Source organism: Felis catus, chromosome A1 (genome assembly GCF_018350175.1).
Source record: "Felis catus isolate Fca126 chromosome A1, F.catus_Fca126_mat1.0, whole genome shotgun sequence".
Taxonomy (NCBI): domain Eukaryota; kingdom Metazoa; phylum Chordata; class Mammalia; order Carnivora; family Felidae; genus Felis; species Felis catus.
In genome coordinates, this window is record NC_058368.1 from 198,774,529 (window position 1) to 198,797,667 (window position 23,139).

Consider the following 23,139-nt stretch of genomic DNA (forward strand, 5'->3'; position numbering starts at 1 on the left):
CAGACAGTCCTCTATAATGTGGGTGGGTCTCATCCAACCATTTGAAGGCCTGAATTGAACAAAAGATGACCACTGCCCCACCCCTCAGCAATGAGGAAGTCTGTATCAAGTAGCCTTTGGACTTGACCTGAAGCATCAGCTGTTATCTGGTTCTCCAGGTTACCCTGCAGATACTGACCTGCCACCCTCCATAATTGAGTCAATTCCTTAGAATATATTTTTCTGTATATACATAAACCTACTATTGGTCTGTTTCTCTAGAGAACTTTGAATTAAACAGAATATCATTTTAAAATTTGTGGGTTTTGCTTTGTGTGTGTGTGTGTGTGTGTGTGTGTGTGTGTGTGTATGAGACAGCAAGTGGGAGAGGAGCAGAGATGGGGGGGAGAGAGAAGCCCAAGCAGCCTCCTCACCATTAGTGGTGGAGCCTTACACAGGGCTTGAACTCCTAAAACGTGAGATCATGATCTGAGCCAAAGCCAAGAGCCAGATGCTTAACCCACTGAGCCACCCAGGCGCCTCTAAAACAGAATATCTTAAAAGTAGATAATGGGTGTTATAGAGGAACAATGGTAAGAGTGACATCAGATTTCTACTGGAAACAAGGCAAGCAAGACAGAGCAACATCATTAAAATACTGAAGGAAAAAAATTATCAACCTATACCCAGCAAAAATATCTTTGAAAACGATGAAACATAAAAACGTCTTCACTGTACTTTTTTGTTATTACTTTTGTTACACTTTTTCCAGCGTTAAAAGAAGTATTAAAGGAAGTCCTTTAGACAGAAGAAAAATGAATCCAGATGGAAATCTGGATTTATACAAAGAAAGGGAAAGTACAGAAAATGGTGACCACGTGGGTAGTCATATAAAATTTAGTTCTTATTTAAATCTCTATAACATGGCACGTGGGTGGTTCAGTCGGTTGATCGTCCAACTCTTGATTTCAGCTCAGGTCATGATCCCAGGGTCATGGGATCAAGCCCTGTGTGGGGCTCTATGCTGAGCATGGAAACTGCTTAAGTAAGGTTCATTCTCTCTCTCTCTCTCTCTCTCTCTCTCTCTCTCTCTCTCTCTCTCTTTCTCTCTCTCTCTCTTTCTCGCTCTCCCTTTCTCGCTCTCCCTCCACTGCTTGCAGGAGCTCGCTCTCTAAAAAAATAAACAGTATATCGAGTTTATAATGTGAAAAGTAAAATGCAGGAGAATAATGGCATAAAATTCATAGTGGAAAAGGGGAAGTAGACTTTCGTAAGGTTCTTTTACGTGAAGTGATTATAATAGCACTTGAAGGTAGACTGTGATAAAACATGTAGTATAAACCCTAACACAACCACTGAAATAACAGAGTGATAGCCAAGAAAGCAGCAGATGATATAAGATGGAATTAACACAAATTAACAAACAAAAACAGAAAGAAAGGAACAAGATAGATGGAATAAATAGAAAACAAGTAGTAGGTGATATACTCAAACCTAACCATCAGTAAGCAAATTAAATAGTTGCGACTCAATTAAGGGAATGAAATCGATATTAGATAAAATAACAAAAAACAGGACCCAACTATATAAGACTTGAAACAAATCTTAAATATAAAGACACAAATAGGTTGGGAAAAAAAGGTATCATGCTAACAGGAGTCAAAGTTGGAGTGGCTGTGTTATCAGAAGAGGTAGATTTTATAGCAAAGAATAATGCTGGGGATAAAGAAGTTTATTTTATAATGGGATCTTTTAATCAACAGAATATAAGAGTACTAAACATTTATAGAACTTTTAAACAGTTTTAAAATATACAAAAACTGATGGAGCCCTAAAAGGGAAATAGCCAAACCCACATGTCAGATGTTAATACTTTTTTTTTTTTTAAGCTTATTTAAGATCCCAGCATGAGTGGGGGATAGTCAGAGAGAGAAGAGAGAATCCCAAGCAGGCTGTAAACTGCCAGCTCCGAGCCCCAGCACGGAACCTGAGGAGGTGTTCAAACTCATGAACTGCGAGATCATGACCTGACTTGAAATTCAGAATTGGTCGCTTAACTGACTGAGCCACCCAGGCGTCCCAGCAGTTGTCATTTTTAATGGTGGAAGAATTCTTTCCTCCTCAGATCAAGAATAAGAACACATGGGTTTCTGTTCTCAACACTTCTATTCAATATTGTAGTAGAGGTTCTAACCAGGGCATTAGGCAAGAAAAAGAAAAGGCTTCCAGATTGGAAAGAAATAAGTAAAACTATCTTTATTTGCAAATGACATAATCATCTGTGTAGAAAATTCGATAGAATGTATAACTTTATATCAATATATTAGATGGCTGATGCGAATTAGAGCTGGTAATTTGGGAGATCTAAAAACTTGGAGGATAGTCTTGGAGAGAATGGCGAATTCCATTTGGAACGTTTGGAGAATGTTGTCCATAACAATAGAAGTGGGAAGAGTATGGTGGATAAATGTTAGGCAAGTGTTGAATTCATTCCGATAGATGACCACACTCCCTGAAAATTGATCAATGGAAATGTAGAGGTCCCAGGTATAAGCAGATGCCACAACTTCAGGTGGAAAATTATTAAGAGGTGACTATGGTGAAATGGTCCAAAAGCATTGTAAAGAATGCACACTTGTCCTGAGTAGCACTGTTATGGAAAGGAAAAGTTTTGTTGGCTAGTATAAGGAGGATGAGAAAACGTGCAAGAAAATGTTGGAGCTTAGAGAAGACTTTTCTTAACAAAGCTGAGGTTCCATATAACTCAGTGAAAGGACCCCATGATGATGAAGGAGGGGCTGTGTTGGGAATGAGAGGCATGAAGTAAGGGATATAAGAGGGAAAGGGTCGATGCTTATGGTTGACTCTGTGTGTTCACTATAGCTAATGAAGGTGGGTAAGAGGTTAGAGAAACAAATTGGTGATGACAGAGGAAGGGGAGAAGAAAGGCAGCTGAGGAGCGCCAAGCAGGCCGATTTGAAGTTATCCATGGACCCACAAAACCTAGCCCCTTCTGGAGTTCCAGATAGGCAAGACTGCTGTGTACAATTGTACTTCCTGGTTCTTTTTGTTGTTTAGAGCAGGGGTGTGTGTACGTATGTAACTGAAGAAGAACAAAGGAGATGGAAGGAAGGTCCTAAAATAAATGACAAAGCCTAACACCAAGAAAAGATAACTAGGAGAAAAAATAAGCAAGTCAGAAAGCCACACATACTTGTGGAAGATAAGAGAATAGCTGCTGGAAACCTTTGGACTCACTGGGAAACTAAGCAAGACAAATGTAAGAAGAAAACAATAGTGTTGAGGAATATTTGTAACAGGTATTACAGAGTTTATGGCTGTCCCATTTAGAGAATTCAATCACATTTACACATACTACCTAGAATCCAATCGATACATTGAACATAGTCCATAAAGAGATGATTCATGAAAAGAATGACAAATAAATGGGAAAGGTTCAACTTTGCCAGAAGTTAAACTTTACTAGAGAATCAGAAACATGTTAACCTTATCCTTAAATTTACCAAAATTGTTTATGCTAAGACCCAATGTTTGATAAGATTGTGGTAGCATGCATTACTGGTGGCATGAATGACATTGTTCCTTTTCTTGAAAAGCAGTTATTCACATAAATCAAAGGTTACCAAAATATTCACATCTTTTGACCTAGTAACTGTACCACCGAGGATTTATTTTAAGCACATAATTCCAAAGAAACTATATGCGTAACATCCTTGTAACGCTTGTATAACTTAAAACGTTTAAAATAATTTAAACGTCCTATAGCCATTGAGTTTATTAAATTACAGTTGCTCAATTGAAAAGATGATAAATTGGAAAAATAGTCTTCTGTTGAGGAAAATTAATATTTATTAAAGAGAAAAACAACAACTATAGGGGCGCCTGGGTAGCTCGGTCAGTTAAGTATCTGACTTCGGCTCAGGTCGTGATCTCTCGGTTCATGGGTTTGAGCCCCACGTGGTGCTCTGTGCTGACAGCCCAGAGCCTGAAGCCTGCTTCGGATTCTGTGTATGTCTCTCTCTGCCCCTCCTCCACTCACGCTGTCTCGCAAACTAAATATTTAGAAGTAAATAAGAATAAAAAATAAACTGTGCTTTGAATGAAAAATGGGAAAAGAACATGTAAAAATAAGCGTGCTTTGATATGGCTGAATTATATGTGAAATTTTGTTCTTGAAATTGTTTCTTTATAATGTTTTGATATCAAGCCAATTAACAGTAAAACAGTTATTGGAAGAGTGGGGAACAACTGAAAAGAGAATCTACCTTGAGAATTTGTTTCTTAAAAGCATCACAAGAAAGGTATGTGTGTCCAGTTTTAGCAAGACAAGAATGTCTGCCTTTTCAGAAGGAAAGGGAGTCCAAACTTTATTGGATTGTTAACTTCAGCAATCTTTTACCTTTGACATAATTTTTAGAAGAAATTTAAATTGTCAAAACTTAAAGGGCCAAGAAGTCCTCCAGAGAGTGGGTCCTGTGGATAAAGAAAGAAAAATTGGAAGGCTTGCACCTTGGTAGAGAAACAAAAGTGAAATATGTCCCAAGTGAATTCCTTGACTGGAGAGGCACAAGGAATTTGTTGATAAAAGGGTTGTTAACCTATAGATTATACAAATGCTCACTTTTTTTTTTTTTTTCTTCTTAAGCTAGAAGAATGGAGTCTAAAGGCTTAGGTTAATATATTGATGTAACCTGGAGAAAATTCAACACTTGGAATTGAAAAAGGGGGAAGATCTCTTTTAAGGATATTTATTACTTCACTTGGAAAGTAGTCAAATGGTATGCCATTCAGTTAAAATAGAAAACGATCATGCTAATTTGAAAGAAATACAGAAAACGTTCATGAAGATTTGAATGAGTTATTTTAGAAACTTTAGTATTCACTTGCATATGTGTTAAGTCAACAAGAGAAGTTAAAAAGTCCAATTTTGGTATCTGCCAAAGGATTGTTTTGTAAATGCCCGTGGATTAAATTTGCTTTTAGGATATCGAAATCATATTTAGGAGAATTTCACTAGAGTAAACCAGAATTGTCCAAACATCACAAAATTACGATGGCATAAATCATGCCCTGGGTCTAGGTCAAGGCCACCAGATTTTCCTTCAGCAGTTGTTAAAGTGACCCAGGGAATTCAGAAGTACGCACAGAGTATCTGTGTACATGTGTACGGACTTGAGTGTTAGGGGGGTTGGGGAGAGGTTGGTCTGTAGGTCCAAGTAAGATACTCAAGTGTTCCACACCACGAATAAAAATAGACCAGCCTCACTCCCAAAACTAATTTTGTTACAATTCCAGGAATGCTTTCCCTGCGTAAAAAAAAAATTTCACATCCATCTCCCTTGTATCACGGGTTTTGCTTAATTTAAGGGCTAAAAGACAAAAACTGAAAGCCTATGCAAACAATTATTTCCCCAAAGAGTGACTAAGTCATATATTTATTAAAATTTGTGGGGTTAAATCTTAGGGGAGGTTTCAGTCTTACTAATGGAGCTTAGATCAGCCAGGAAAAAATGACCGTGTAACTTAGGCTTCAGCCATCATCTTGTTTGAGTGGGGTCTGGGGACACCTACCCATGAGGCCTTCAGCCAAATACGAGAGGCCATTGATGATGGACTCTGTTGTTACTGTTATTTCCTCTTTCTTGTTTAATATAAATAATAAAATCCTAATTCTAGGAGAAACTTTAAGGAGCTAAGCTAATCCACACTCATTTTGCAGATGAGCGATTCAAGGTCAAGAAAAAAGTGGCTGGTGAGTCTAAGAGCTGTGGCTAGTACCTCTAGAACAGTGCTCTTATCCCATCAGCACACTGGCTACCTGTGGAGAGCATCAGGATGCCTACTTTGAGGAGAAATAACGGCGATCCAGCCCCGAGTCCTGGCTGAGTCAGTTGGACCTTTTCTCTCCCCTCATAAGTTCCTGGTTTTACTAATAATGCCCATAAAAAAACTACTTTTGAACTCATGGCTATTTTTATTCCGCAAATAAAGCAATGTAGTATGGAACGGAGAACACTTACTTGTATATTGCATTATTTATAAATAGGCAAAATAGTGGGTTTATTGGGCATGTGTATATTTTTACAATCGGCTTCACCTGTATTTTGTTCAAAATTGGACAGAATACTGTGACTTGATCAAGATGTTAGTATACAGAGGAGGTATAGAGCTTTGGTGACAAGGCCTATGTTGAAGTTTTGAATATGGCACATAGTACTCTTGGCCGCCTAACCCTTGGCTCACTTTCCTCTTGGAATAGTAGTACTGATACTAGGATTGTTGTGACAGTTAAACTGGGAAATAAATATAAACCCTTAGTATAGATCTTTAAAGAAATATTGAGATCCTCTTATGTGCCTGTCACTGGCATACAGGGTAGATTATGCACTATTTATTTATCATGGATTCTAGCCGTCTAACTGGGGAATAGACCTAAAACAAACTGATAAGTAACTATAACTGAAAATTACATAGAAGAACTGCATGCTGGAAGAACATGAATCCCCCAGAATCAATCTATTTCAAGGATGCCATAGAAAGCTTGCCTGATGAAGTAAAAACTGTACCTGAAGGATGAAGAGTTGGCCAGGGGACCAAGGAACACTAATGGAGCGGTATGTGCAATGGTCCTGAGTTGGAAGGGACGTAGCTTGTTTTAGGAACCGAAGACTGATATGAGGGGGAAAATGGTACAAACTAAGCCTGGAAAAGGGAAGAGAAACCAGATATTAGATAGAGCCTTGTTAGGTGTTTTGAACTGTATAACTGTATCCTGAGTAGTGAGAAGCTACCCAAAGGGTTTAACCAGGGGAGTGATGTGAACAGATGTGAATTTCAGGATGATCGCTTCTGCTAATGTGCGGAGATGACTGACCAGGCCAGTAATGGATGCAGACAGTTGAGTTAGGCCCTTGAAGTTGTCCAGGTGGTGGCAGTGGAGGTGGCAACTTGGCCAGTTATGGAAAGGAAGTGGACATATTTTAGAACTATTTTGTGGATGGAAGTCACAGGCTTTGTGGTTAGGATTAGGAGAGAGGAAAAGGAAGAGCTATGGAGGACTCCAGATACTTAGTCTGTAGAAGTCCTCAAATGTTTTCAATTGCTACTACAACTTTTATTTTACCAATGCTTTCATAATACATCAGACCTTAAGGCAGCACATGATTTTGACTGGGAGGAATTTAAAGCCTCAGTAGTCAGTTGGTGACCATTAATAGTCTCAACTTTTATTTACTAAACACTTTATAGCCCTGGGTGCTATCTGTTCTCATTTATAGACTAAGAAATTGAGGCACGGAGGCATTAAGTAACTTGTTCAGTTAATAATGGTAGAGCCAGAATTGGAACCCAGACATTCTGTCTTTGGGGCCCATGCTATCCGGCCATTTTTATTCCTCAAAACAACCTTTGAAAACACTATTCTGATGGTTTGACCTTTATATCCCTAATGAATGTTAACATTCCCCCACCCCCAACCCCAACCTCATGTAACCCAGTGTAAAGGAATAAAATAGACTTGATCAAATAGTCACCCTTCTTCTTTTTTTTTTTTTTTTTTTTCAATGTTTTACTTATTTTTGAGAGAGACAGAGACAGGATGCTAGTGGGTTAGGGGCAGAGAGAGAGGGAGACACAGAATCCAAAGTAGGCTCCAGGCTTCTAGCTGTCAGCACAGAGCCTGATGTGGGGCTTGAACTCACCAGCTGTGAGATCATGACCTGAGCCGAAGTCGGACACTCAACCAACTGAGCCACCCAGGTGCCCCAAATAGTCACCCTTCTTGATTGCTCTTCTAGTTGAACTGAAAGCATGGCTTTAAATTTAAATTCTTTTGAATCCTTGCAAATGTGTAGAATGACTAAAATTTTTAAAAATTCTTTTCAATGCATAGTACATTTTTCTTATTTTCTGGACTGATTACGTAGGCTTTGTCCTCTGAACATTCATTACTACAGTCATACTGTAAAAATATGAAGGCAGCAAAATGGAAGAGCGCATATACCTTTGCAGGATAAATCTAGCCACATATGTTCTATTTGGAGAGAAAACATTTATGAGTATACTGCAGAAACATTTATATGCCTATAAATAACATTGCTAGGTTACTTTGCTTAGCGTGAACATTTGAGGACATTTTTGCAGTCGATTTATTATGTCTGTGTGAGGATTAAAGATGGTAACAGTGATATAATCTGCCTGTTGGATTCTAAATTTCAAAACTTTTGAATATGAGTGTTTTGCATATGAGTGCAGCAATTTCTGGAAGGATATTCCTTTCCTTGGGTACCTGCTTGTTGTCAGCTTTAAAGAATCAAAGCAGATTAAACATGGCTGGGGTGTTCCACAACTGTGTCTTTTTCAAAGTTGGGGCCTATCTCATTTCTCTGGAACATCTTCACTTGAGTTGTCCTGAATATAACCACTAATAGACTGTTGAGCGTTTGCAGAGAGCTTTTCATTTTCAGGATTTCACAATCATTGCCTTTTAATCCATATGACACCCCCGTGAGGGGTAGGTAGATACATTCAAACATCCAAGTCTCCTGCAGGCACATTTTCAGTGCCAGCAGGAATATTGTGATTGGCACTGACTTTCCTTAATTTCCCAGAGGCCAGACACCTGGAGAGGCTTTTCTGCAGGCCCAGGTACATTCCAGTGCCGCAGCCTCCTCATTCCTTCTGCTATTTTACTGAGATTCTGTGACTACATGCACTATTAACCATAAGCTGTGGTGACTGTGTCTGCATAAAACCCATACAGGAGGGGTATGTTTCAGAAGATTGTTAGAGGGCCCAATGAACATTTACATCCTATACAACAAACTTCAACTAGTGTTTACTTCTGTCACTCTCACAAGGGTTCTTGTCATTCAGTGGTGATATGTGTAGCTCCAAGTAACTATTTAGATTAATAAATAAGCCCCCAGGATTTCTCTTAAAGTCTATAATGTATTCAGAAGGTATGCACAGCCAGTGACTAAACCATCAATACAGAATCGATTGATACAGAGCACTAGAAGTTATATGTTGTATGCTTATTTGTATCAGGTACTGTGATAAACATAATACATTGTATTATTTTGTAACAACTACATGAGGTAGATGCTATTATTCCCATTTTAGAGATGTTGAAAGTAGGTTGCCCACAGTGTGCTTACTTAAACCTAGTTCCATCAGACTCCAAAGTTGCTTCTTAGCCATTACGTGATATTCACTGCTTAAGGTGGAAGACAGTATATAGAATTTGGAAGTGCTAGGACAACATATAACAAAACAGTGGTGTTAATAGGGTGAATATAAAAAGGTACATACTGACTTTCATTTTTAGAGTAAAACAAAACCATGTAAAAGAATTGTTCTTATCTACATCATACTGTATATCTTTTTTTTTTTTTTAATGTTTATTTACTTTTGAGACAGGGAGAGACACAGCATGAACGGGGGAGGGGCAGAGAGAGAGGGAGACACAGAATCTGAAACAGGCTCCAGGCTCTGAGCTGTCAGCACAGAGCCCGACGCGGGGCTCGAACTCACGGACCGTGAGATCATGACCTGAGCCGAAGTCGGACGCTTAACCGACTGAGCCACCCAGGCGCCCCCATACTGTATATCTTTTTACCTCTCCAGGCACCTGCCATAACTTTATAACTTCAAATGAAAAGTATTTCTAAATATTTTGCTCTAATTTCTTGAAAAGGAATGATGATTTATCTTACAGTTGCCCATACTAATGTTTCAAACCTTAGATTAATTGGGTGGTTAGAAATTACTGAAGAGATTAACTCTTATTAGTAGGGCTTTTAATTGAAAAAGTACTTGTAAATAGCAAAACATTCAAATGAAAGAAAAAAATCTTCTGTGTAAGACCTCCTGATCTCCAATTGTCCCAAGAATCCTCATTAGTTAGTTTCTTACGGATCCTTTTAGAAATCATATTTGTTGGCATATGTGCATACATATATGTTCGCATGTATGTTGCACCTGATAAGCCTCTGTACTAAAACCTGTGAACCAGATATGTTGAATCCATCATGACTTGAATGATAATAGTTCAGTGCTCGATACATGATCAAAAATTTATCCTCTGAATATATTTTAATAGAAATCATTTACTGCATGCATTATAAAATAGTTACCTACACATAGACAATTACAATTGCACTTGTAAGAAAAATGTTTACATAACATTAACCATGTCTTAAAACTTTGACATAAATACTATGTAATTCTAATATAAGATGCTTGTAATTTAGGTACCTTCATCTGTAGAGTCGCTGAGTTCTGTATGAGAGAAAACTAAGAATTAGATGCAAAGATCCTAGTAGATCTAATATTTTCTTTGGAGTTTCTCTGCACTTCCAAATGTCTTTATTATAATTGACAAAATTTACAAGTGATGTAACATATTAAAGAATAGGGTAGTATTGTGAAGAAAAGAGTTTTATTTCACTATAATACACAGCTATATTTTGAAAATTTGAACAGGGTAATGTGTCATCAGTTTATCTCGAATTGTGTTTCTGGCATAAATATGAGCTCTGAAAATTAGCTCTTAATCTGCCTAAAAAAGGATTTGAGCATTTTATGCATTTTTTAAAGTTAAGTTGCTAATTCCTTTTTTTGTTTTTGTTTTCTAATTTTAGGTTTCAGTATAAAAGCAGTGCCCTTCCAGAATGCCATCTTGAATGTAAAGGAACTTGGAGGTAATAACATTTAAAATCCTTTCTGTGTCTGGCTTAAGCTTGTACTAATTTGGTATTGACATGATGTAGAATTAAAACATTATTATTCTAGTAAGTGATTTATTTGTACCTTTTCCCTTGGTAATAGAGATATTTCTTTCTCTTTATATATGTTTTAAAGGTTGTCAAATAGTTCCAAGTAAAAAACTTTTTTTTTGTAATTTGAGAACCATACCATTCTATTTCATTTGCTCCATACTTTTCAGTTTCACTTGTTCAAAAAATTTCTTCCTGATTGAAAAGTATGAAGAAGTTTTAATGTAATAGATAAGCCATACATTATGCAGGGCGAAGAACTGTATTTTAGAGTAGTTTGTATTCATACCGCAGGTTTTATTGTATTAGATCTTTTTAGAATGTATTTGTTCTGATAATAAATCTTTGCCAATGAGTTCTTTGCTGGTCAGGCACATTTATTGGATAGGCTGTACCCCAAACTATACATCACTCAGTCTTTCATTACACTCTCTGTCTGAGATTTTTTGGTTGTGTTTTATGTCAGTCAGGGTCTTAACCCATGTAAATAGGTTAACAAAGAAATCAGTCAATTCAGTGAACCTACTAAATTCTCTAATGGCACAGGAAAATGGCGAGTGCTCTGAAGTTCAGTATCATATTGGTGAGTTTAATGACTTAGAAGAAAGTTCTCTTCCATCTCTTTAATCACTTTGTGATATTGACCTTCCTTCCCCCCACCGCCGTCACTTTTTCTGAGTTCATTCTAACTGACCTACTTTTAACTTGATGCAATTGAAACACAAACTTTATGCCATTTTAATAGTGTTAGTGCCTTCTTATTTTTATCTCCTAATGTATTAGTTGATCTTCTCAGGTGTTTTAGAGAGCTGTATCTAGGGCAAGTTTACTGCTGTCAGTCTGTTTTATAGCTACCTTTGATTTTTATAGCATTAATATTTAAATCAACCACGGTTGATAAATTCCGGTTTTCCTTTAAGGCATTTGGTTTTGTTGTTTTGACTACAAAAATTATAAAACACGAGTGTTCTTGTAATGGAGACATTTTTCTATGTAAAAATTTTTAAAAGACTGCTCTTTTAGGTTGAATATTTTGATACTACTTCATGGTTTCTTTTTTTGTTTTTGTTTTTTTTAACATGAAATTTATTGTCAAATTGGTTTCCATACAACACCCAGTGCTCATCCCAACAGGTGCCCTCCTCAATACCCATCACCAACCCACCCCTCCCTCCCACCCCCAATATTACTTCGTGGTTTCTAGTAACCCTGCTTCTCAGTGACCATAGTATTAGAGAATATATTGGAAAAGTCTCATGGAATCAAAATGTATGGTTTGAGAATTCTTTTGGTTTTAAATGTGGTTGATACTTAGTAAGGAATTTATTACTAGGCTAGACACAGAACTTTTATTAAACCCCCTCCAGGTGTAAGAAACTGCTGATTAATTGATAAGGTGTTTCTTATAGATGTTAGTTGGATAGTACAAATAGAGAATGTGTCGAGACAACTGAAGTGAACACTTGAGGGAATTTTTGTAGCCTTGATTCTGTGCCACTGTAACATTGAAATTCAATACGATAAAAGAAGAATTCGAGGACCGGGGTTTGTAAGACGGGAATCTGTCTGTTCCCAAGCATGGTTTACTTTTACTGAAAAAAACTTCACCGACAGTTGCAGTAATGGCCATGGCAATGGAGAGGGTACCACAGAGTTTGGTGATAACATTTTAGCTCATGCCTCTTGTGTGATGACGTGAGACCTAGGTAAAAGATAGAGCTTCCGAGACTGGGACGTGAGTTCCAGGCTCATGATAATGTGGTGTTTGGCACGTGATATTCTACCCCCTTAATTTTAATAGTCCTATTTGCAGTTGAGGGGCTGTCTCAAGAAGGTGATTTTTTTCCGAGTAGAATCTAACTGTGTATCCTGCGTTGAATGCTCAGAGGCAAACTATGGAGGGAATTTGGCGCGTTCAGTAAGTCCTTTATTTAACAAATATTTTTGGAGGGCCCTTTCTGTCTGGAAGAAGACTGGGCCCTAGGCTGTGTCTCACCCAAGAACGCAGGAGAAGCAGGCTAACCCCTGAGAAGAGTGTAGTTTTCCTAGGATTTAAGGTATCTCTTCTGTAGTAAGAAGATCATCCCGGTATAAGGTATATATTGTGGCATTTACGGAGATTTGTGACCAACTGAAATCAGGTTGCTTGCTTGAAAATTTCTGAGTTTAGGAGGAAAGAGTGGAGTGTTTTAGGATCAATTTGTGAAGATACGAGACCTTTATAGAGGGTTTCTTAGAAGTTGGATCAGGTTGTTAATCAGGGAAAAATCTTGACATCAAGGAATAAATCCAAGAAGATCGGTGGAAAGATAGCCATACTGAGTGCCACAACATCGCTGGTGTGTGGAATGCTCAGATAGTTGTGCTCACTGTAGGGTTATTTCAAGAGGTTGGCATGGCCCGGCTCCTCCCTGCCAACTCCTTTTTTTTTTTTGTTAACCCCTTTCTGAAGGTTCCAAGGTGCTCCATCACCCCCATTCTCAACCTTCAGTTAAATTTTTTATTTCTTCAAAATAAGAAGAGGCATGAACTTGGGCTCCTTATCTATTGAGAAGAAATGGTGTGAAATGAAATAACAATGACCAGGGGAGTTAAATGAAACTCACTCTTGGGAGATCTTAAGAAGAAACTTTGTTTACATACACAGGACTGATAGATGTCTGTGTATGTTCGTATATATAATTTATATGTAAAACATTTATTAGAACTATACATATAGTCCTATGTTCTCATCAGTTTTCTCTTTTCTGAGGGTGTTTCCTAAATCTTTCACCTAACTGAATTCTCCTTCTGAAACCAATATTGCACTGTATATTAACTAACATTTAAATTTAAAAAAATCTATGTCCTCAAAAAAATTCTTAAAATTCTCATTCACCTATATTTTTCTCATGTGGTCTCTTCCTACCACTCATGCAATCATTCTAGCACAATTGTATATCAAGCCTGATTCTAGGAGCTGAGAATAAGAGATATTTAAAATACACCCCCCATCTTCAAGAAATTCCTGATTTGGGCTTATGGAGACATTCGTGAAAACAAATTTGACATCGCAGCTGCTTTTATCGTTCATTTTCTGTCTCTGACTCTCTTCAGTCAAACTCTTGCTCACTCAGGGTTCTGACTCCAGTGCTATAGTCCTGCTGCCCTTCAGATCTCTTCAGGATTGGCTTCTGAATCAGTCTTCACCTCAACTTTCCAATCTATCTAGAGTCTTCCAGAAACGCATCGTCTTCATATTCTTTTATTCTTTTTAGTTCATTTATTCAACAACTATTTATTAAGCACACATAGAACCAGGCTGGGTTCTAGAGACTGGTGGTTATAGCATCAAGACAAAGCACAGCCCTTGCATAGACCATCTGATGGACACAAGGGGAGACTCTTGGGTACTTGTCTCCTTGATTAAAGCCCAATATTCCTACTTATGGACCTGGAACTTTCTAGATTAATCCCTTCAGTACTTGAAAGGATTTTAAATATCATCCAGGAGAGCTCTTCTGATCTCTACAAAGGACATTCTGTAGTATTGCTTAGTGGATTTGTTCTTCTTGCAAATTCTTTCATTTGAGAGGTTTTCGTTGAAACTAATCCAAATCCTTTCTTTTTTAGTTTTAATTAATTACCCTGCTTGTCTTGCGATAGATATTATTCTGGATGTTGTGCAAGATACCTAACAGGATCCTCAACAGACAGAAAGCTTCATCTTTGAACAAATATCCCTTGTTCCTAGTAGAGGAAGCCCAGCCATTCTATATGATTCTAGGCAAGTCTGTTTTCCTGTGTCTCTACTTCTGTATCTATAAAATGTCGTAATAATAGTTCCTGCATTACATAATCGTTGTGAGGACTAAATTAACATAGGTCAAGTGCTTAGAGATCGCCTGGCCATAGCTGACATTTTTGGAAGATTTACATTATAATTATACCTTTGCCCTCCCAACCCCCCTAAAAAACACCATTCATAAGCCCTTTCCCCAAGGTCTCGAGAAATCGCCCAAATTACATATTGATTGTTTTTTCTCCTTGCAGTCATGCCTCTCTCCCTCGTGGACAAGATGATCTTTTTCTTCATTTTGTCACACCTGTTTAAACTGAAAAGTCACAGGGAAGGAACTCCTTGGAATCTTTTGGTTAACTGCCTAGTGTATTTTTTTGGCAGTGCATGTGTGTTAATATTAGATGTTTTTGTCCCATCTACCTTATCCCCTTTCTCTCTGTTTTCAGTTTCCACCTGAAAAATCTCTTCTATCTCAGTGCCTCTGAGTTGCTTCCATTCTGTTTGGCTTGTGTATTTAAACCACATTACTAAGGTAAATGAAGCATCCGGCATTTAGCTGAATTGGAAGCACCGGTCCCATTGCGGTGACATTACAGCTCTGGTGAGTTTTCATTTTAGAAATTTCCAGTCCTGAAATCTGCAGGTTTTTGTGCATTCAGAGATGTTTTTCACTTGATTTTGAAATTGCATTTGCAAATTGATAGGACCCAGAGAGGAAAAATTCATTTCTTAACACGTTTGGCTTGTTACCATTTATTGATAAGGATCCAGACATCCTACTATTCCTTTTGCTTTCCCTAACTGAATTCTGGAACCAAGATTGGTCTTGTCAAATGACTTGTTTTCTTCCTCTGATATTCTAATGAGTTCTGTCTGACTTGCTTCCCCACCCAGTAAACCGTTTGGCAGTCTTGTCTTCCCAGTTGACACTGGAAAAGGCGAAAGCTGAAAAGCAGTGAGCTGTCTTACATGCTTCAGTATTGGCTGCTACTTGTCAATCGGAAGGAAAGTTCATGAAGATTTTTGTTTGCACTTTATTTTTCTCCCTTTAAAGACGAGACGACTTTGCTTTTGCAGAAGGTGGTGAGGGGAAGTGTGGAACAGTGCAAGTTGTGTTCGTTTACCCATTTACTTCAGCCCATGCAATAGTGATTGAATGATTTTTGAGGATTGTCAGCTAAGCCATTTTTTAAAAGGTTGCTTCTTTCAGCAGCCAAGCTGTTATATGAAACAGATGTTGACTCTGTCCTGTTTCTTTGTTTGCCTGGAGGAATACACCGCCTCCTCATAGTGAAAGGTGCTGTTTCTTTGTATCCTGCTAGTTATCTTGGTGCTGTTAATCTGTCCAGGTTATTTGCATTTCTTAATTTCACCAGACAAACGGTACGGATTTCTTGACAGGCAACCCAGGGGGCACTGCTGCCTGCTTCTTTTAATTTCTGCTTTCTGTGCCCAGGCCATTTGATGCCTTTCACCAAAATAAAGCCTTCTTCCTTCAGAGTCTCCGATTAAACCTTCTTTCAGAAGGAACAACAGCTCTCTTTTATTTGATGTGTTCTCACAGCCCTTTGTGGATTATGATTATTACCTCCGTATCTTCACTACCACCTCCTTGTTAAGACAAATCATAGCTAAATATCTATGAATTTAATGTCATTGCCTCTACTATCCAGTAGAGGAGGAATCAAGACCGTATGAACAGTATAGGTAGACCCGAAGACCTTATTACGGCCACATTGCTTTAAGGAACGAGTGGGGTTGAAAGATTTCTTGCTGCTGTAAAAGAGAACAACTTGCCATTCAAAAACTCTTTTAGACCTCTCCAAACAAGGATTTCTCTGGAAGAGGTGGCAAGAAACCATGACCCTGGCAAAGGAACGTGATAGCACAAAGTGGGGGCCCGTGGAAGGCCAGGTCCACAGCATACCTTGTGATCGTGCTGTAAGCTCAATTATAGTCAGCTGCACTCAAGTAAGTCTGCATCTTCCATATCTGTTGTAGAATTACAAGGAAGAAATGTGATTCAGCCTCAAGACACTCTGTCCCTCTATGCATTTTAGCTTCTTGTTGTTGTTTTCTTATCTGCAAAATGTAAGTTTTAATAAATCATCACTACTTATTTCCCAAGGGATTGGGCTGGAAAAGAAAAGTTCAGTTGCCTAAAGCCCCTGGAGGGATGCTTTAAGATAGACAGTGGTATTTCCACTAATTCTGTTTTTATAGTGGCGGTTCCAGTGTCATATGTAATAGTGAATGATCGAAACTTCTTGATATAGTATTGTTTCCTTATCTAGGAAAAGAACCAGGCCTTTCTGGAATGGGGACAACCGGTTAACTCCTGGCTCTCTGAGCTGTGTACTTTCTCACTGAGGCTTAGGCTCTACTAGGGGAAATGATATTGGTATAAAGCCAAGTGACTTGGATGCAAGTTGAAAGGCCACAGCTATCTGAATTGGTTGAACAGGATCCCAGGGTGGTGGTGTTCAAGCGTTTTTTACACTTGCTAAGGGAAAACTGAGCCAAACAGTCAGCAGAGCCAAATAAATGAATCTGGGGGCCCAGAAGTCCGTTACTGGCTGATGTAGACCTGACCTTAATTTTTGTTTTCTTCTGGAGAAGTGCCTAGGAAATTTTTTTTTTTTTTTTAATTTGTCTCCCTGGTCATAGTTTAGGATAGTACTTAACAATCTACTCTTCTAAGACTAGATAGATACACAGATAGATATACATACAGTGCTCAAGAAACTAGTTTCCTGGCCTTTTGACCCCCCCTGAGAATAGGGATCTCACATGCTGCTAAGGTTGCCTGCCTCACCATTGATTCCTGTTCAGGGGCAGTCAGGTCATTTTATATCTTCCAACTCTACCAAACTTCCTCACAGAACATTTGTGTTGGGTTCTTAGCTTCTTAACCCTCACGAGGGAAAAGATATCTCTGTTTCTCCCAGGGGTTGCCATAATAGCAACCAATTTTCATTGTGTGTTTGGTTTCAGTGTGATATTGCAGCGACAGCACTGGAAGTCAAGAGACTAGTATTTTTCTCTATCCAAACAAGCCATGGGACACTGGGCAAGGCTCTTGACCTTTCCAAGGCTGCTTTCTTTTCTAGCAGCTGAGGATGCTGATAACCATTCTCCTTTGGATATAACTAGTTTATTTTTTATCCTGAAACCCATAGTTATCTACTTCACTTTGACCCCTAGGGACCATAGAGCCCACCTTTAACAACTATGCGTGATTATCGTACTTTATTTTTTTCTAAGTTCATTTAACCCTAACTTCCTCTATTTTTTCTTTCTTTGTTTTTTTTGTTGTTTTTTGTTTGTTTGTTTGTTTTGTTTTGGTATTGTAGACATTTCAAAAAATCTGTGTGTGTTATGTGAGACAGGTATATATGTTCATGAGATAACAACTCATACTAACTTCAAGTTCCTGTGACTTAAAGTCACTGTGCTGTTTACTTCAAGAAGCATTACAGTCTAGTGTGGGAAATACTATAACAAGATTGAGTGCAAGATGCAGTTAGGATCTTATAGAAAGGACAAAGGAGACGTCACAGAGGGAAAGACAAGTCATAGAAGTGGCACTGGGTTTGGTCTAATCTTTCAACCATAAACCAAGTCCACTGTCAACTCCTTGACTTACATCTCATCTGTTTTCTTTCTAGACTTCTACTCTGTGATGTCCTTGTCCTTTCTGCATGATCAGAATTGCGTCTTGTACTCAATCCTGTTACATTCTTTAGCATACCAGACTATAATGTTATGAAGAATTGAAAAACACACCATAATCTTAAGAGTTTATTATATTGTGATATAAAACATATCTGCAGTTCCAAAATGGAGAGAAAATTGCTGGTCATGCCCCAAGATACTAGAGTAAGGCTAGACCCTTAAGAAGCAAACTGTTGCTTTGTTGTTGAATTCATTTCAGTGAATACTTAATAAATACTAATTATATGCAATCACTTAGAGATCTCATCCCTGCACCTGCACACACAGGAGCTCCTGAGCCCATTTCTTCAGATAGTTTAAGTTTTCTCTTACTTATTTTGAGAGAGAGAGAACACAAGGGAGAGAGAGAGAGTCCCAAGCAGGCTCCACACTGCCAGCACAGAGCCAGACGCGGGGCCCCATCTCACCACTGGGAGATCATGACCTGAGCTGAAATCAAGAGTCAGACACTTAACCAGCTGAGCTACCCAGGCAGCCCTCTTCAGATATTTTGATGGGAGAGTAATATTGGCCATAATGTTTATGTAATTTCTTAGAAAAGATTAAACAACTTTACTAGATTTCTACAATTATCAAGTTGACAGTTGTTCAAGAGGTAATATGTTTGTAGCTATTCATTACTTAGCAGACTAAGTTGGTTCTCTCACCTATCCCTTAGAACTGAACAAAATTGAACTGGTTAGATTTGTTTTGAGGCATTGTAAATGTGTTGCTTTTTAATTCCTTAAGGTCCAAAGCATTGTCAAGAAGCTCTATTGAAGATGCTTGATCATTTTAATCTTGAAATTCACTGATATTTTATGGCATCATTGTGAGAAGCAATGTAAAGAATTTATTGCATAAAGTTAACTTTAATTACAGGTATGTGGAGTACTTATGATTGAACATTGAAGGTTGATTTTTTTTTATACTCCCTCCTTTGCCATAATTTTATAAAATTTCAAAAAATCAGAAAATGATTATAAGTTAAATCTGTAACAAAGATTTAATCCACAGTGAAGAAAGGAAAGCATGCCAAAGACTGAGGCATGGGCAAGGAAAACATGACATAGAAGGGGAATTCATCAGGATTAATAATCAGAGAGCTTATTGGAGTTATTAATTGGGGCTTTACATTTGGACCTATGCCCTTATTTTTCTTCTCTCCTGTGTTAAGTTGTGGATAGCAGCTGTGTTTACCCACAAACTAAATCTTGGAAGTGGGTGCTAGACTCAGAGAGGCAAGACAGTGCCCTAATAATGTACTAACTGCCAGGTGGGTTGCAAAGCCCACACACACAGGAGAGAAGCCACTTGTCTGTCCCTATTAATCACTGAAAGTAGGCAATGGTAAACAAAACAGCTGGCAAACGTAGATTCTTAAAAGATAAGCATATAATCACGGCACACAACAATATGAGGAAAATCGGCACCATCAAAGAAAACTTACCCCATCAAACGAAGAAAAAGTATCGAGGGACCTAGAGGTAATAGAGTGATCAGAAGAAGACATTCAGAGAGATAAGGTTTTGTATTATGAAAAGGAATCTAACACAGGGACGCCTGGGTGGCTCAGTCGGTAGAGCATCCGACTCATTCTTGATCTCAGGGTCATGACTTCAAGCCCCACATTGGGTGTGGAGCTTACTTAAAAAAAAAAAAAAATCCAAGACAGAACTTGGGAAATGAATTTGACTTTAAAATTTAAAATGAAAATGTCAGTTGACACAACTCAGATGTAAATTTAAAAAAACTAAGGATTGAGTTAGGGAATTTCCTCAGAATGCCCTGCAAAAGGATGACCTTGGAAATATGAGAGAAAATTGAGAAGACTGAAGGAACAGTTATAGAGTTCTAACATCCCTCTAAGAGTTCTAAAAAGAGAGTAAAGAGAAATTACAGAGAATAAAATAATCAAAGTAGAAAAACCTCAAATGTGAAAAAAGACTTACTCAAATTTAATGAGTCTTCTGAGGCCAAGAAAAGACTTCTATCTAGACATATTATAAAGAAAAAATCATTAATTGTAATCACAGGAACGCACAAGGAAGTGAATTCTGATTTTAACATAGGAGATGTCAGGTAGAATCATAAAGTATATTTTCTTTAGATTACACATTGTAATTAAAAGAAAAAAAATGTTCATGTTTGTTTATTCTTGGGAGAGAAAGAGCACAAGTGGGGGCGAGGCAGAGAGAGAGAAACAGAATGTGAAGCAGGCTCCAGGCTGTCAGCACAGAGCCTGCTGGCGGGGCTCAAACCCATGAACTGTGTGATCATGACCTGAGCCGAAGTTGGGCGCTCAACCGACTGAGCCACCCAGGTGCCTCATTAAAAGAAATTTTGAAATTTAAATATATTTCTTTAAAAATTAAGGGTTGGAAATGTAAGCTGGTACAGCCTCTCTGGAAAACAGTATGGAAGTTCCTCAAAAAACTAAAAATAGAACTACCCTATGACCCAGCAATTGCACTACTAGGTATTTATCCAAGGGATACAGGTGTGCTTTTTTGAAGGGACACAGACACCCCCATGTTTATAGCAGCACTATCAACAATAGCCAAAGTATGGAAACAGCCCAAATGTCCATTGGATGGATGAATGGATAAAGAAGATGTGGTATACATATACAATGGAGTATTACTCGGCAGTCAAAAAGAATGAAATCTTGCCATTTGCAACTACGTGGATGGAACTGGAGGGTATTATGCTGAGTGAAATTAGTCCGTCAGAGAGAGACAAATATCAGATGGCTTCACTCATATGAGGACTTTACGAGGCAAAACAGATGAACATAAGGGACGGGAAGCAAAAAGAGTACAAAAACAGGGAGGGAGACAAAACATAAGAGACTCTTAAATATAGAGAACAAACTGAGGGCTGCTGGAGGGGTTGTGGGAGGGGGGATGGGCTAAATGGGTAAGGGGCACTAACGAATCTACTCCTGAAATCATTGTTGCATTATATGGTAACTAATTTGGATGTAAATTTAAAATAAATAAAATGAAAGAAAATATATATATATATATATATATATATATCAAGTAGAAAAAAAAATTAAGGGTAAACATGAAAACAGTAAAAGTAGGATGATATCTACATAAATACAATTTTTTAAAAATCTGAAAAGTTATTCAGCTAACATAAACAATTCTAGAATGGAGTGAGTTCACTGGGATCAAGTAGAATTTTTGTTTTTTCTTGTGTGAACTTTGTTCATGAGAATTTAAGAAATACAATTTAAGAAAATACACCATAAAGATAGAAAGCTAAGGATATTTGATAAATTCAGCAACATGCAAAAATGGAAAAAGAACAAAACAGTCATGATAAACAGAAAACATGTATACGATGATAACTACGAAAATGAATAAATTAAGTTCCCCTTTTATATAGGTGGCATAAAAAACAATGAATGTAACATATTCAGCTATATGTGGTTATGAGACACTTCTGCAACAACGACAAATGCAGCAAGGTAAAAATAGAGGGATAGAAGAGATAGCCTTAAAAAAGACCATTGAAAAGAAAGTACTGGGAGCATTATTAACATCAAATGAAACAAGGTGCGCCTGGGTGGCTCAGTCAGTTAAGCGTCCAACTTTGGCTCAAGTCATGATCTGTGCTGACAACTCAGAGCCTGGAGCCTGCTTCAGATTCTGTGCCCCCGTCTCTCTCTGCTCCCCCCCTCCCACTTTCTCTCCTTCCCTTCCTCCCTCTCTCTTGCTCTCTCTCCCCGCTCCTCTCAAAAATAAATATTAAAAAAAAAATTTTTTTTAATCAGGTGAAATGCAATTCACAGCAAAGAACATTAAGTTGATTTATGTTGAGATTTTCATGTTGATCTACTAGGATAGCTGAGTACTCCTGAATCTTTACATAATTCTGAATCTTATAAAACGAAAACTAAGAAAAATGTAAGAAAAAGCCAACAGATCCACAATCTGAATTTAATCTAATTGATAACTACTGAATGTCACATTTAAGTAGAAATCACATGTTCTTGGGGTGCCTGGGTGGCTCCGTTAGTTAAGGGTCCCACTCTTGATTAAGGCTCAGGTCGTGATCTCATGGTTTCTGGGATCGAGTCCTGTGTCAGTAAGTGTGGAGCCTGCTGGGGATTCTTTCTCCGCTTTCTTTGCCCCTTCCCCTGCTCAAGCATTCTTTTAAAATAAACATTAAAAAAAACAACACACGTTCTTTTAAAACATGCATAAAATTTACACACAACTATGTATGTTTTCTGACTAAAATCCAGTAAAATTAGAAATTAGTAGCAAATAGACAAAAATAAGAACACATGAAACGGGATTTAAAAGTGCCCTAACCTAAAGAGCCCAAATGTACATCGCCTGATGAATGGATAAAGAAGATTTGGTGTGTGTATATACAACAGATTACCACTCAGTGATCAGAAAGAATGAAATTTTACCATTTGCAACAATGTGGATGGAACTAGAGTGTGTTATGCTCAGTGAAATTAAGTCAGAGACCAATATCTTAAGATTTCACTCAGGTGGAATTTAAGAAACACAGCAGATGAATGTAGGAGAAGGGAAGGAAAAATAAAACCAGGGAGGCAACCATAAGAGACTCTTAAATACAGAGAATAAACTGAGGTTTGCTAGAGAGGAGGAGAGTGGGGGAGGGGTTAAATGGGTGATGGGCATTAAGGAGGGCACTTCCTGGCATGTGCACCGGGTGTTATATGTAACTGGTGAATCACTGAGTTCTCCTGAAACCAAAACGATAGGCTAACCTAATTTGAATGTAAATAAGTAAATTCTTAAAAGGAAAAAGGTACCCTAACCTTATACCATCTATAAAAATCAAAATGGATCCTAGACCTAAATATAAATCTGAAAC

At 37.9% G+C, this 23,139-nt stretch overlaps 1 protein-coding gene and 1 long non-coding RNA gene across 11 annotated transcripts in view; both read left to right on the forward strand.

The window, feature by feature from the left end:
• ARL15 (ADP ribosylation factor like GTPase 15) overlaps window positions 1-23,139 on the forward strand; it is a 405,200-nt gene that overhangs the window by 148,473 nt on the left and 233,588 nt on the right. For all 10 annotated transcript variants that reach the window (XM_045037220.1, XM_045037206.1, XM_045037224.1 and 7 more), the window contains one exon: window positions 10,644-10,703. In XM_045037220.1, coding sequence (XP_044893155.1) covers window positions 10,644-10,703 — 60 coding nt within the window. The remainder of the gene's footprint in view (window positions 1-10,643; window positions 10,704-23,139) is intronic.
• LOC123380013 lies at window positions 4,007-6,010 on the forward strand. The gene is made up of 2 exons (XR_006585227.1): window positions 4,007-4,778; window positions 5,720-6,010. It is a non-coding gene; the product is annotated as an uncharacterized LOC123380013 (long non-coding RNA).